Source organism: Hyaloscypha bicolor (genome assembly GCF_002865645.1).
Source record: "Hyaloscypha bicolor E unplaced genomic scaffold K444scaffold_118, whole genome shotgun sequence".
In the NCBI taxonomy this organism is placed as follows: domain Eukaryota; kingdom Fungi; phylum Ascomycota; class Leotiomycetes; order Helotiales; family Hyaloscyphaceae; genus Hyaloscypha; species Hyaloscypha bicolor.
This window is the reverse complement of record NW_020194620.1, coordinates 1,841,491-1,855,743: the sequence shown is the minus strand read 5'-3', so window position 1 is coordinate 1,855,743 and position 14,253 is coordinate 1,841,491. Positions and strand designations below refer to the sequence as shown.

General features: G+C 49.3%; 8 protein-coding genes across 8 annotated transcripts; 2 read left to right on the top strand and 6 right to left on the bottom strand.

Annotated features, from left to right (window-relative positions):
• Positions 1-124: 124 nt before the first annotated feature.
• Positions 125-1,021, bottom strand: K444DRAFT_69002 (uncharacterized protein). The gene is made up of 2 exons (XM_024887755.1): positions 556-1,021; positions 125-455 (listed from the first exon to the last, which is right to left on the bottom strand). Exons 1-2 carry the CDS (start codon positions 872-874, stop codon positions 310-312), a joined length of 465 nt encoding a protein of 154 aa, XP_024733490.1. The 5' UTR covers positions 875-1,021; the 3' UTR covers positions 125-309.
• Positions 1,022-2,962: 1,941 nt separating this feature from the next.
• On the bottom strand, positions 2,963-4,620 carry K444DRAFT_616436 (glycosyltransferase family 17 protein). Its single transcript, XM_024880924.1, has one exon. The coding sequence runs from the start codon at positions 4,504-4,506 to the stop codon at positions 3,325-3,327; it is 1,182 nt and encodes a 393-aa protein (XP_024733489.1). The 5' UTR covers positions 4,507-4,620; the 3' UTR covers positions 2,963-3,324.
• Positions 4,621-5,814: 1,194 nt separating this feature from the next.
• On the bottom strand, positions 5,815-7,522 carry K444DRAFT_616435 (protein serine/threonine phosphatase 2C). The gene has a single exon (XM_024880923.1). The coding sequence runs from the start codon at positions 7,389-7,391 to the stop codon at positions 6,150-6,152; it is 1,242 nt and encodes a 413-aa protein (XP_024733488.1). The 5' UTR covers positions 7,392-7,522; the 3' UTR covers positions 5,815-6,149.
• A 15-nt stretch (positions 7,523-7,537) lies between these two features.
• On the top strand, positions 7,538-8,417 carry K444DRAFT_68951 (uncharacterized protein). The gene has a single exon (XM_024887741.1). The coding sequence runs from the start codon at positions 7,648-7,650 to the stop codon at positions 8,275-8,277; it is 630 nt and encodes a 209-aa protein (XP_024733487.1). The 5' UTR covers positions 7,538-7,647; the 3' UTR covers positions 8,278-8,417.
• A 140-nt stretch (positions 8,418-8,557) lies between these two features.
• Positions 8,558-9,094, bottom strand: K444DRAFT_488066 (Co-chaperone Hsc20; the record flags this gene model as incomplete). Its single annotated transcript, XM_024873156.1, has 1 exon — positions 8,558-9,094. A coding segment is annotated over one exon (537 nt), but the record flags the coding sequence as incomplete, so codon positions are not given.
• A 476-nt stretch (positions 9,095-9,570) lies between these two features.
• On the top strand, positions 9,571-10,428 carry K444DRAFT_616432 (uncharacterized protein). Its single transcript, XM_024880922.1, has one exon. It carries the CDS (start codon positions 9,874-9,876, stop codon positions 10,168-10,170), a length of 297 nt encoding a protein of 98 aa, XP_024733485.1. The 5' UTR covers positions 9,571-9,873; the 3' UTR covers positions 10,171-10,428.
• Positions 10,404-11,869, bottom strand: K444DRAFT_616431 (glycoside hydrolase family 16 protein). Its single transcript, XM_024880921.1, has one exon. It carries the CDS (start codon positions 11,553-11,555, stop codon positions 10,554-10,556), a length of 1,002 nt encoding a protein of 333 aa, XP_024733484.1. The 5' UTR covers positions 11,556-11,869; the 3' UTR covers positions 10,404-10,553.
• A 1,216-nt stretch (positions 11,870-13,085) lies between these two features.
• K444DRAFT_694198 (uncharacterized protein) lies at positions 13,086-14,105 on the bottom strand. The gene is made up of 2 exons (XM_024887857.1): positions 13,609-14,105; positions 13,086-13,448 (listed from the first exon to the last, which is right to left on the bottom strand). The coding sequence occupies exons 1-2, from the start codon at positions 13,904-13,906 to the stop codon at positions 13,186-13,188; spliced, it is 561 nt and encodes a 186-aa protein (XP_024733483.1). The 5' UTR covers positions 13,907-14,105; the 3' UTR covers positions 13,086-13,185.
• Positions 14,106-14,253: the final 148 nt, after the last annotated feature.

Here is a 14,253-nt window from a genome sequence, read left to right as displayed (position 1 = left end):
AAAAGGTTTCGGTTGTTCTATGATGAAGGGGAAAACATAAGGGGTGGAGGAGATGGAGTTGTGGGAAAAGGGTACGGGGTGAAAGTGGTTGAAGACGGAGGTGTGATCGGATGGGGATACCTACTGGATGATAATGCCGTTGCGAGGTCGGCTAGTGCTCAAGCTTGAAAGGACCAAAACCGTTCGCCTTCAAGAGGCCACGTCTTTCAGCCGATGATCGGCGCGGTGAATTCAGTTAGGACCGGGGCTTGTCAAAGACGCTCGCTCACCCTGGGTCCACTCAGATATGCTACTGCAAGAGGTGCAGAGTCACAGTATAGCCTCTGTTGCCGGAGCAAAAACAAAGGAGAGAGCCCAATGAATGACCGTCGATTCCCTCAATGCTGACGTAGGGCTGGACCCATAGAGGTACTTGTGGCTATTTCTTTCGAGTTCAACAGTCAACCTAACCACGGCTGTTAGCGTAAACCTTCATGATTTGGGAGTTTACAACACGATATAAGTTATCAAACTCGATAGGAAAGAAAATCACGAAAGAGAAAGGGGACTATGTACCTTCCGGCTTTGGGTCCGCGTTGAGGAAGAATGCGGCAGGGGCCGGTGCGCTTCTTCTGTAATGGGAGGCCGGACAAGACGAAAGCCTCCAAGCGGAGCTGATGTCAGGATGCGGGACGGCTCTTCGCCTGAAAGCAGAATCTACCTTGAGAATGAGAATGCTGCTGTGGAGGGGTTGAAATGCAAAGGTGGAGCAGGAGTGTGGTGCGGAGGAAGTGAAGAGAACGCGGAGCGAGGTTTGGGCCAATGTTTGCCCTCCCAGACGTGTTTTCCTTTGGCGATGTCTGTATTGAGGAGGGAAGGAACTCGAGGGCCTCATGAAGCGTGGCCACACAACACAGCGCAACACAGCCAACACAACAAGCAGAAATTGCCACTCGCAAAGAAAATTCCAAAGGACAACCAGCTTGATTTGGTCAAGGTGCCTCAACTGTCTGTGCTCCCGCCTCTTGCGCCGCTAGGCCGAGCTATGCAGTGTCGTTGGTAGGAGTTGTCAGCCGCGAGCTACTGCAGACGCTGTGTCACTGCCGCTGGGTTGTAGGTGAGGCAAGGGCTGGAGATCTCGAGGTTCTAGTGTTCAACTAGAGCTTGAGTATTCGTGTTATGAAGGGTCATGCACCTGTCATATAGAGCGCAGCGTGCTGTGCATGTGCTGCGAGCTGACAAGCGTGGCGCCTCCACACACCCAGAACAGCCTTGGGATGTTTACGTGCTTTTGAGTCAATCCATCGGGAGCGGGGTTCAGGGGCCTCGAAGCTCCTCGATTGGTGCTTTCAAACGGCGAGATGGTGTACAGGAGGCTGGAGAGAGGATGAGGCGCCGGCACCTACGAATACAGTCCAATGGCGCTTTCCTGGGCCACCAAAAAGGCTCCGTTGGTCTCAATTTGCCCTCCGCCGGTGTCACTCAACTCAAAAGCAATAGACCTCACACCAGAAGGCTGCGAAAAAAGTCCGGATGACGCGCTGCAAAAGAAAGCATTCCTTGCTTCTTTCCGGATCAGAAAGATCCGCCCACAACACCACGTATTCGGCATCCTTTGGTGTCTGGCCTCTGCCATCTCGCCGCCGAGGTCTCACATGCAGCCTTGGTCTAGAAGTTGATAGGATTCGTTGGGTTGCTCGTGATACTTTCTCCAGCGTGCTCGAGAGAAGACGTGAGGTTGATGGATCCCCGCATAATCGCAGCCGTCGAGCCGACCCAGCCCTCCGGATCAGGTTAGAGTTTCATGCTTCTTGACATGGGGTGGGAAGATTTTGATCCAATCAATCGAAAGGGGCGCAGAGGAGATCAGGAAAGCTGCATTGAGCACATCGATTCGACTCGACACCCGGAAGATGTCACACGAGACCAGCGGTGGCGACCACTCCGGAGAGACCATGTCTACCTTTTCGGATCTCCATATACATACAATTACGCTCCGAGGAAGATCAGCAAGTCCACCAAATGAAAGCTTAGAGACGGCTCACATTTGCACTTCTATCACAAACTATAATTCAAATGTTTGCTTTCCTTGCATTTTATTGATTGGAGGATATCAAATCAGCCCCGAGGACCATCCCGTTGTCAGTCCCACTGGATGTCAAGAACGGGTCATTGCGTCCGTTTCCAAGGTAGAGTCGCCATTCGCGGATTTGCTTTTTGGTTTTAAACGCTTCTCATGTCATCAACCAACGCCCAGAGCCGAGACCCAGACATTTCCAGACGTCGGGCCGGGATATGGCGGCTATTCGCTGCAATGAGAATTCAAAGCTGCGCGGTGCTGTTTCCCTCGAGGCACACCGAAGAGACCTGACGAGTACCAATTCTCGGTTCCCCGAATCTGTAACGCTGTGGGTGAAGCCCGACCAGATATACCAGTAGGCAAACACCTCATGGAGCACAAAATTGCCACCTCGTTCACCAATATAGATTTCGAAATGGTCCTCGGAGGAGAAGAAAGTCGTCCTGGAATTTCCTAACGATGTAGGCTATCGACCAGCAATTGTACTTTTGGGCCTCGAACTTTTCTGCCTCCCGCCCGTTGCAACGGGCTATCTGCAAGGCAAATCCTCCACCATGCAAGATACGGCCCTACTCCCTGAAGGTTACGGACGTCTCCTCGAAGCCACCACAAATCGCTCCCTACCCCTGCCATATATATCCTCTCTCCTCCCACCGAAGAACCTCCAAGAAAGCAGTGATCGGTGCAAATCGCCGACAAACTCACCGAGGCATCACGGAATATGTGTGTAGCCGTATTCCACTGCGCGGAGAAGAACTGCCACTGCCTGGTGTTACAGTATCAGATGAATTACCAAGGTAACCCAGGATTTCTGTCCTGATTATTTCGTCACACTATGGTTCGCGTCTGCTGCATTCTGCACTGTTGAAACACAAATTTGCGTTGAATGCGTTGTCTATAAGAGTTTCTAGCCATCTCAACAAGGAAAATAGTTCATACAACTGAGCGCCCGGGATAATGTTGTGTGAGAGGGATTCATGTCTTTCGTACAATCTTGTCTGACATGACTGATGCTTGGACAAAGTCTACCAAGTCTACTGAATCTAGGGATAGATCATCCCTCGATCTTACCAGGGGGAGATTTTATACATGAAACGTTTCCTGAGGACTAATCACAAGTGTGCCATGGGGCTTGTGGTCTTGTCTTACATAGGGCCCGGATCACTGGTAGCAGATCTACCCAAGGGTCTCCACGGTAGCAGCCGCTTTCACGTGCTGTGATCACAGACTCCAAGTTTCTTGATCGATTGTCTGTCTCCCAGCGCTCAATCGCCAGCAGTCGCACTGGGATCATAATCTTGGAAAGCGGCATTGCTCCCACTCCGGTCCAGTAAGAACTCCCACCTCTCCCTATCCTCCTTCAAATACTCGGGGATATCCACATTCCCATAAATCTCATCATATACCTCCCCCTTCCGATCCCACAAATCGAGCCCCTTCCGCACCCTATCCACAATCCTCGCCCGATCCCTAAATGGCTCTTGATTCAACGCGACATGACTAAAGCTCCTCATCTTGCTCAACACCTCCTCCACGGTCTTAAAGCAAGTACTACAATGCCACCCTCCATTCCACAACTCCGCTTTATCCCACCACGTCCAGAAAAAATAAATCTTGCTATCCTCCCCATTCCTCAAATCCACCGGCAAGATCGTCCTTCTCTCCGCATAAACCGTAGCCTGCGGATGGCTCCACTGCTTCCCTTTATGCCGATACTGAAACCCATAATAATAGAACACACTTCTAATTGTCACCCTCTTCTGCGTCCTGCACTCCCTCAACAACACCACACTAACTGGCCGCGGAATCTCATCAACATCACTAACGATCAACACATCTCCCTTTTTGGCCGCCTTCTCCGTCCCCTCTACACTCCCCAATCCCTGCAGCACCATTGCGTTCCTCTGGAAATCCTCTAAATCCCACGTCCGCCGCGCATCGACAGGCATCCCGGTAACTTCTTTATAGATAATCATGCCATGCCACTCTTTAAACCTGTCCCAATTCTCTTTCAGCACTAACTTCTTCTCCTGCTTCGTGAACGTCACAGCGCTCTCCAAAATAACAAAGTAATCAACGTATGGTGCTAATGTATGGAGTCGGATTTCAAGCCAGTCTAACTCATCGTTTAGCATGAATAGGTCGTAGACTTTTCGTCCCCCATTCCCTCGGTGTGGCCATGGGCGCCAGTTGTGTGCTGAGCAGAGGGCGGATGCTTCGGACAGGGGGAGGAGTTGGCGATGAGACGAGCTTGGGGAAAGGTGTGCGCGTTCGTATTCGAGAGACAGAGAGGTGATGGTATGTGGTTTGGTTGTGAAGGGATGTTTTTGGTTGTTATATGCATTGAGCAGGTACAGGAGGGAGAGCAGGATGAGGACTCGGCGCCATCGGTGTCGGATTGCGAGAAGGAGGAGGAGAGGGAGGGAGGTGCGTTTTGTCGGTATCATCGTAAGATTGATGATCGAGAGAATAAGGACAGACTGGAATGGAAAGGAGAAGTGAGTGTTGATATAAGAGACATTTAGCCTTATTCGTCGGCTCAGGGGTAAAATATGATCAGGATTGGTGGCTGGTGCAATCCTTGGCACCCACTTCGTGAATGGAAGCTTTTGATTGATGGATCCATCCTGCTGGGTCGTGATACGAGGCTGAGAATGCGAGGCTACGATTCTCAAACCGCCTCGGCGTTTAAAAACGTCGCCAAAAAAAAGTTATAATGGCCCGAAAGTACTCAACACTATATTAAAAGTTAGCTACAGCAAGATCCAGAATAGCAAAACACTCGAGTCTCAGAGGCCGCTTGGGAACTCGAGCGAATAAAGGCCTGGACGACTTTTGTCTTAAGGGGTTGGCAACATAGAACCGCGAGCTGGTTAGGCACCGAAAGTTATAGAACAAGGTCCCTCCAACTCCTGATCGCCAATCCCTCGGAATATATTCATCAGAATATTGGATGAAATGTTTTGATACCTTGAGAATAAGTACGGAATAGATTAGTGACAGATACTCTTTCTAAAGCAATTTTTGATATCTCATGTGCGGAGACAATCGAGGGTTTTAATGCTAAAGAATTGGTCAAATACGAGCCCCAAGTTTCTCAATGCTTCTGCCCAATCTCTACCAAGGAACGCATAACGATTCAACGCAAAATTCCCACTACAACTGCTGTCCGTCAAAGGGCAGCTCTGCACAAAATTTGCTCGGCCGGTATACAGCGTACACACAAGGTGCAATGTGTCTCCCTCCTCTCCGTACCAGAGGGAGACAGGTCCCTTATGATAAGTCGCCTCCGCAGGTTGTCCTCAAGTCCACGTTGCATTGATTATCAAGCCCTTTTGAAGGAGAGTCGTCGTCGGTGATGGTGAGTGTTCGGTTTCCGGTGGGGGGAGTGGCAATTTGGATGTGGATGGGGGTTGAAGGTGCTGGTTGCTGCTAAACAAATGAGGAGGCGAGAATCAAGGTGGTAAGGCTTGTCGTGATGCTGGTTGTTACTGAACTTTAGAAAATTAATTTGAAGAATATAATATGTTCTTCTGTAGTGCTCAGGGTGAAAGTTGTGGCAGCTTGTGCTACTGAAGGGGACCTCTATTTATACTACTAGCACTTGACTCCGCCAGATTTGCCAAAATCATTTTCGTATTTAGAGAAGAATGTATAACGTAGTTAAGAGGGGTAGGTTTATGGTGTCTACGGCGAGGTTTATCAAAACTAAGCAAATTTTCTGCAGCCTGGTGTGGAAGAAATTTAGCCTGTTGCGGCATGGCAAAATGAGGTTTCTTAATTAGTACACACTCCGTCGGTACCTCATTTGAGGCAAGAGCATCTCATGAACGATTTGTAGAAGGAAAAGTGCCTTGAATAGAGGTTCCAACACTTGTAGGCTGGAGACTGCTAAACGCAGGCCTAGCTGAATCAACCACTCTCCCATTTGACTGTCTAGTCTGCAGCTGACTTCCGGCCAATGTCGCTCCACGCTCCATTTGAGTTACTATTGCAGCTTCCTATTCTATAGCATATGATAGTGATACAAAGTCTGCTACCTGGCAGATATGCAATATCCTACAACCTATACTTCACTTTCCATGAAGTCTTATTTCCCCTCCTCGCATACAACAGCAACAACCACGCAAATATCATCCATCTTCCCGCCCCTCCAGTTCTCATACGGGTAGTATTTCTGTACCTGCCTGGCAAACGGGCCGTCTTTCTTCGTATTCACACTCGCAGCCTTTGCCTCCCCCGTAATCCCCACAGCCAAGAAGCTCTGCAAGCTGGGTATCTCCTCCGCGCCACTCTTCCCATCATCAGCAAGTATAAACTGATTCAAGCTTCTCCCAACATTGACCCCATCCTCTGTATGTTCCCAAGCCCCAACACCAATCATAATCCTGCTCACAACCTTTAAGATCTCCTGACTTGAAAGATTGTCCCAGACTCCATCACTAGCAAAGACAATCACATCCCCATGTCTCAACTCATGGTGGCTAACATTCGCATCCTTCGGGAAGTCCCTGAGCTGTCCGCCCCCAAACGCTGCTGCTTGAGCCAGCACCTTCTCCGGGACAATCGACAACTGGTACGGGGTGTTGAACGCATGAGTCTGCGGTTCCGAAGCACTGTGAATCGCATTCAACCTCAACTGCACATACCCCGAATCCCCCAGATTCGCCACCTCCAATCCGCCATCTCCTCTCGCAATACCAACGCAGGCAGTACTCCCACCAGCAAGCACATTGTCATCCCGACAGATATCCTCATATCCCCTTTGCATCAAGGCTCTAGCTCCCATCCCACCATTCCATTCTGCTGCTTTATATGTATACGCCGCATGCGCCATATAATCGCAAAATCCATGAGCAAAGTCTGCTGGGTCCACACCAGAATCTGCCCACCCTCCTACACCATCTGCGATCCCAAACGCAACGTCTGGTGTATTATTGACTCGGGAGATGAAGAAGGCATCTTGGCCTGAGCGGGGGCGTGTCCGTGTGTCTTTTCGACGAGCGAGGATCCGATTGTAGGGGTTGAAGTTGAAGACGTTTGCGTCTGGGTTGTAGCGCTCATCTTTTGCGGAGAAGGAGGCTGCTATGCCGTAGGAGAACTTTGAATTTGATTGCAGAGGCTGTGAGGTGTGGATGGGTCTCGAGGATGTCTGTGATGGGTGTGCCCGGTTTTGTTGAGACGGTCGCTGCGTATGTCGTGAGGTCAATTGTAGAGCTGTGTGAAAAGCAGCAGCTCCTGTAATAGATATTCGACTTGCATATATCCTTCTACTGAGCAAAGCATCCGTCCTGCAAGCCGTGAAAGAAACCGTTCGGAAAATAGAAGCCATCCCTCTGAGCCACTCGAGAGCGAAGCCCCGCGGGCTCGCAATCAATTGATACAGAAACGAATGTTCAGAAGTGCCATAGTGTAATTACATTTCTGTCTCAAGAACGGTTCCCAGAGTCCAGAGACTGCTCGGTGGTGAAGTTTGCGAAGATCGGGCCATTGGAAAATAAGCTTTAGAAATCGTCATCCGAGGATTACCCCTGTCGTCCCCTCCAGCCTCGTACATTCGACATCACTTCAGGTCAAGCAGCAGTACAATGGCTCCGCAACTCCCCAAGGAAGTCGTCGCAGCTATCGAGCTCGCAATCAATACAGCAAATTCCCAAGGCAAGCGCCCAGACCTCAAAGCCATCGCCGCAATCTTCAACACCACCTACGAATCCGTGCGCTTCATCCACTGCCGCATAAGGACTATCAACGCTACTGGCACTTATATTAAGAAGAAACCAGGCCCGAAAGCGCTAAGAGGGGCGGATCAGGATGAGATTGAGCGGAGTGTAAGGGCGGTGGTGGAGAGCAATGCGGAGATGGAGTTGAAGGAGGTGGTGAGGGCTGTGAAGGAGAGAACCGGGGTGGAGCTAGGGACGACTACGATGTCTCGGTTTATCAAGGCGAGAGGTATTCCTTTTATTGGGGGGAAAGGGGGGCCGAAGGGGAATGGTGGTAGGGGCAGGCCAGGGCCAAGGAGAAGGAGGAAACCTGGACCGGAGGCAGAATCCGTGGAGAGGCAGCAGGCTGGGACAATATTCGAAGCGTTGGGAGCTGAGAATAGGACGACATATAGCAGTCCATATGCGTCAACACTATCTGATCAGAATGCTGTCGATCTGCTTAGGATTTACGGCCGGCCTGAACAAGATTATGCTGCTTATGGCACTTACTCATAGCATGGATGAGAAGCGGAAGCATATGTGCATATAGGTCAGTGGGTGGCTTGGAGCAGTGAGGCGTCTTATGGAGATAGACCCGGCAGTTTTTGGGCCTGTACATAATACCCCCGAAATATCTTTAGAGATTGATCTTTCTTCGTCTCCAAATCTAGAGTGAAGATATGCCCTATTTTACACACTGGGTATCTCGATCTAATATGTGGCTCGAGCACTCAGATCTACGTGCTCCCTAGCAAAGTTCTCCATATCCAATACCTTCATTCCCATCCTTCCCACCTTAATGCACAAGCACAATCGGCTTCCCCCTCTCCCAAGCATCCAAGCTCTCCTTAATATTAACCCAATACCTCAACCGAACCGCCTCCCCCTTCGCCCCTTCAATATCATCCCTCTTAAACGCCGCATCCAATATCGCCTCACTCCTCTCGATCCTCTCCTCGTTAATCCTCTTCATCTCCTCCAACTCCTCTTCTTCCCTCGCATTCTCAATCTCTTCTCTCGCATCCAGTACCTCCATTAATAATTCCGGATCTTCCACCTTCGCTGTCTCGTCCTCGGCGACATCTATGCCCCGCAAACTTAACAGGTATTGTGCTCGTAATAAAGGGTTTTGTAATGTCTTGTACGCTTCATTGATCCGTGCAGATGTCGCTTCTGCTCGTGTCTTCAGGTTATGTGGATGTCGATCAGGATGTGCTACCGCTTGCAGCTGCAGGAACTCTCGTCGCAGTTCCCGGATGTCGATATGGAAAAGTCCAGAGGGTGGGGGACCTTGAGGCAGCGTCTTGGGGAAGAATTCATAGTGTGTTTGGGGAATTGGGTTAGTTCGTACTGAGTCGTTTGAGGAGGGGTTGGTTTGGGTGGCGGCGGAGCTTTGGAAACGTCTTTGGGACTGCCTTTGCGCTGGATGTTGAAGAAGCTTTTTACTGCATGCTTGGCAAATTGGTAACGGGGCTTTCGAGGTTCGTGAAGAGTTCGTTGTGATGGTTCGGCGGGTAGAAGCTTCGCAAGTGCGGAGGACTTGTTGATTTCGTCGTAGGATTGAGGACCGCATATTTGAGGGACTGGTCTCTCCTGGAGATGCGCTTTTTAAAGGGAATGGCGATTTGGATATCCGGCAAGCTATCCTCGTGTAAATTGTGACTGGCGATTCCGTGGTGTAGTCGTGAAAGAGGCGGTTGGGAAGACCCTTCAAATCACCGAGTGTTTCTCAGAATTTCCCGAAGTGACGTCGTCTCCGAGGCCGCAATTCATGCACAAAAATACCCTCAGGCTCAGCGAATTTCCTCATTTTAATCCCAACTCTATAAAACTTCACGAACTATCTAGAACGCTAGAAATCTCCACAGTGTTTCCAAAGTGGACAAAATAGTTCCATGCGACGAATGTCAAAGCAGAAGCAAGGTCTTTCCATCACCAGATATCTCTTACAACCTTGCCTTCACCACCGCCTCCCCTTGGCCCAGTATCCAAATCGAGCCCACCTCCACTTGCTCAAACCTCCCATCTCCCAAAGCACCAATCAGTGACGTCGAAGATTAGTTGCCTTCAGCTTCATTCTCGCCCTGTCCCCTCTTCACTTATGGGACTCTTATGGACCCTCAGGTCCTGCAGACTCTCCCCTGCCTAAGCGAGCCTCCATCTCTCTTACGTGGTACCGTCTCTGACTTCATGCTCAAGTTGCGGGGTATCTGTCCCGCACTAGTTCCATCTGCTGTCTCTCCACTTCCTATTTCAGGCACGATAGTTAGTATTGGAACAGATAATAGCAATGGGGGATGTCAAAAGATTATGAGACAGCTTCATATACTTGGTGCAAACGTGATATCAAGCTTGAAAGTGGAGAGGCATTGGAGGGAAGAATTTTCGTTTGGAGAGGTGACCCAATGAGTAAGAGCTAGAGGATGGGACTTTTGACTTCGAGAGATGGAAGAATTATTTCAAGGATTCTGTTGTCCGGGAAGAACCTCGCGCTTGGGATTTGCATGACTGCAAGTAAGCGTGGTCTGTTATTCTGGGGGTACAAAGACATTACAATCAAAAGCATTATTCACATTTCCACAAACAAAGAATTGTATGAATCTAAGCAGTTCATGTTTTAGACAAGAAAGGTAGTCATATGTACGCATAACTCGCCACCAAGCGCTGACACCCATTCTTTACAACGCCATGTCGCCAAAAAAAAAAAAAACAAAGGTATCAACGCTAAAGCTCCAAATCTAAAAGTATTTTCAAAGAAGCGAAAATTTCGAGTCCGGCTCGGCTGACATTCTCTAAGCAACGAACGGCGTTGGCACGACCGCATTTCTCTTAGCAGCACCAATGGAATAGACCTTGACTGAGTTGATCAACCAGTAGGCTTCATTGAAAGCTGAAGGATTTGCTGCCACAAAGCCTTGACATGTAGCGGCTCCGGTCGATTTTTGACAAGATTCTCCCCAAATGTTGCTTGCTCCCGCCCAGTCGCCGCAAAACGTGGTATCGAACACGATCTGGTGATTCATGAAATGCTGGTCGACATTGCAGCCGCTGCCGGAAGCAAACATGGTTGTGGGTGTTCCCCATGCTGATGGGTTGGGAGATCCAGAAGTGATATCTGACGGAATGGCATTGCGAGGGAAGAACCAAACGTAAATTCCGGTACTCTCCCACTGTGTTGCGTATACTCCACCGCCGATCGAGTTGAAGCCCTTGCCATAGCCTTGAGTGTTTGTTGTGCTCGCGCTGCAGCCGGTGTCACCGCTGCAGTCAGGATTTGCAAGTGTGGTACCCGCGAGAGAGCCAGCAGCACTCATGGAGCATCCAGGTGTGGTGTGGAGGGTGACCGAATCGGTAGTCTGGTCGTTGACCCCTTCTATGATGTCGATTTCACCAGAAGCAGGCCAGTTTGGCCCAAAAGTCCAAAATGCGGGCCATACGCCGCAAATTCCACCCGGCATGTGAACAATGTCCGCGATGATGAGGCCGTGGGTGTAGGCTTTCTTCGACGACACGCGGAGAGCACCCCGACCACCAGCAGGATTGACAGTAGTTGAGTCTACGCCCAAATAAATTGCATTGTTGCTGAGTCCGGCTAGACCACTTGTATTGGCGATAGCAGCGGAGGCAGCGAACTTGACGAATCCGTGTGTTGGGTCCGCACCGTTGAAGAAGTCGTACTGTTGGAAGAAGTTGGTATGATCGTAGTTGTCTGTGATTGCGTAATTTGCATTTGCGATGCCAGCAGCGCAAAGAAGAGAGGCGCCGAGGCGTATGAGAAGTTGTGAGGAATGCATATTGAAAGGTTGTTTCTTTGAAGGTTTTGCAATGTATCGCGGGAATTATTTGCAGAAGCTTTGTAGAAAGATCGAGGCAAAAGGTTTCGAATCGAATATATAGAAAGGTAGGGAATAATTCAATGAATGTGGAAGTCTTTGTTCTTTGAATAGAAGTCAAGAAAGTATTGTTCTGACAAAGCCCAGGTGGAACAATCAATGTCCTTCCTATTGTAAAGAACAAGAAAGAAGTGAATAACAGCTTAAGGAGTGACAGTTGTACGACAAACAAGGGGAAAGTACTTCTGACTCTTCCGGAAGGGGAAATGTGGAAGTCATATAATACTCAAGCCTTCTTGAGCATCTGAGCTCGGTGGCAGATTCGGGGACCGTGTGCCTCCCTGTTGCCCCCCAGTCGGTTTGCGACATAGGGACAAGCTTTGTGGCTCCACTCGAGCGCTGACAAGGCACCCCAGCGTGATTATCTGTGAATATGGGAGTACGTGTCGAGGTACAACACTCGTTGAAAGGTGTTGGCCTTGAGGAGCCGAAGGAAATGTTTCGCGGGTTTAGCTAGACGAGTGGTAGCAGATGCTAGAGAACTAACTAGCCCGCGCCCGCTTCGTCGGACATTTCGTGCGTCTGATCTTTGTGAAAGGTGGATGAGTGCTCGGCCAGTAGGACGACCTGTTTCTTGAGTGCGGGTAGGCCATTCGAATGCGTGTTTGACAAGACTTAAACGGCGAGAAGCTGTGAGGTTGTGGTTGGTCCCAGATCTGCCTCTTAGTGTCTCGCTTGGTGCTCCTTTTCAGGCAAGCTAGCCAGGGGGCCTCGGACTTGAAACAACCCCATAGGATCGAAGCAAAACCTCTCTCCTCTCTCCCACGTAGGCTGCACAACCGCCATATCACCCGCAGTTATGAAACTTGTGAAGGGACCTCTTGGATCTCCGCACGTGCCGCTCCATGATACGGATGCACTGTCTGTTCGCCAATCAACCATATTTTCAGCCACACCTAAAGTTCTTAATACACTTGATATCCACCCCCCTGACAAGGTCTGGACTTGGTGGAAGAAAAGAAGGATCCACCACGGGGCATACGATCTGTGCGGAGGAAGATCTTCCTATCGATAGCATGCAGACACCGATTCATGCAAACATGTTTCGAGTTCATCTGGTTCTTTGAGCGCTGACACTCGGTCAGCTGAGAGTCGAGACTTGGGTATTTGTTCCTAGCCCATTGTGTTGGGCTGTTCTCGTTTGATTTTTATGTTCTACTCGACGTCTGTCAACTAGCCGTAAGGAGAGTGAGAGAGACAGGGGATGATTCTACCACTCGTCACGTGATCAAACATTGTTACCTCCTTTCGTGATCGGCCCATTTTGCTACTCGAGTTCATAGGCAGCCATGCAAAAGCAAACTCCTCCATCTTGGCTGATCTCTCGCCCCATTTCCTCCTTAGGACAATTCTATATCCTCCATGAACTCCATATCATCTATAAATTCTATATGTCTCATGATCTCCTCAACCACTTCATATCCACTCTAAATCTTCTTGGATTGTGCTTGGTCAACTTAAGATATTTCATGACCGTTTCTGACAACTTCTATATATTGACTTCTGGTAATGAGATTTGAAACGGGGCTCATTATGGAGGAAGAGAGGATAAATAAGTGGTAGGGAATGCGTAGAGACCCTCGGAAATGACCATCGAAAGCATGAAGGATCTGATTTGTGCTTGCCATAGTGGGAATTCCTTCAAGTCCAATGGAGGCGGCCGCTTTTGAAATGTGTCCCAAAAATAGCTGGGCCATGACCATTCCAGCACATGAGTTGCATCTTTGAAGCCGTTGACAGCAGCTTGTAGAGGTTTTTTTTGCCAATCCAGGAAGTCGAGACCAAAGATTCCAGCTGTTCTAAAAACATAGGAGGCAGAACCGGTGTAGACAAAGCATGGCGTTTATCACCTACTCCGAGGTTAACAGCAGTCAGCTCCGCAACATGTCTGTCTAAGTCGACGGGCACCAATTCGAAATTCATAAGCCAGGATAGAACAAGAAAGGAAACTCACAGTAGGAATTACCGCTCCCCGTCGTAATCTTTACACTTGTACTACAACCCTCCGTTACAGCTGAATACCCATTTAAATTGATTAGAAAATTATGGTTGCATACTTTGGGTTGGCAGCCACCTTTACCACAGAGGTCGACGATTGCAACGACGTGATTTTGAGCTGCGTGGGGGTAATGGCCTGTGTTGTTTGTACTGGAGTCGGTGGAGTTGCTGGAGCTTGTGGCTTGGACTGGAGTTGGAAGGGCATGGACTGAGGCGAGGTGGAGGATGATTGGGGTGAGAAGTGTGAGTTGCATATCGATGGTAATATTGGGTGATGATTAAGAAATTTGATTGATTGGTCAATTGATTGGGTATAGAGTTGGCTAGGAATAAGATGGAAGGCTTTGAAAATGTGTTGTGTTGTGCTGTACAGAAGAAACTTCTTGCAGAGGACTCTCAACCCCTTTATATGTTGATTAACATATTATACCTTACATCCGTCCTAGCCGACTCCATCCACACGTCACTGCACCGCGTACCAAACCGTCAAATCACCGCTTCTCATTCGTCCCTCACGGCATACTCTCAGTTGGCTGATCGAGGCATCGCTTCCAAATCCGCCTCCAGCCTTACAAGTATGATGCCAAGAGCCTCAGAAATA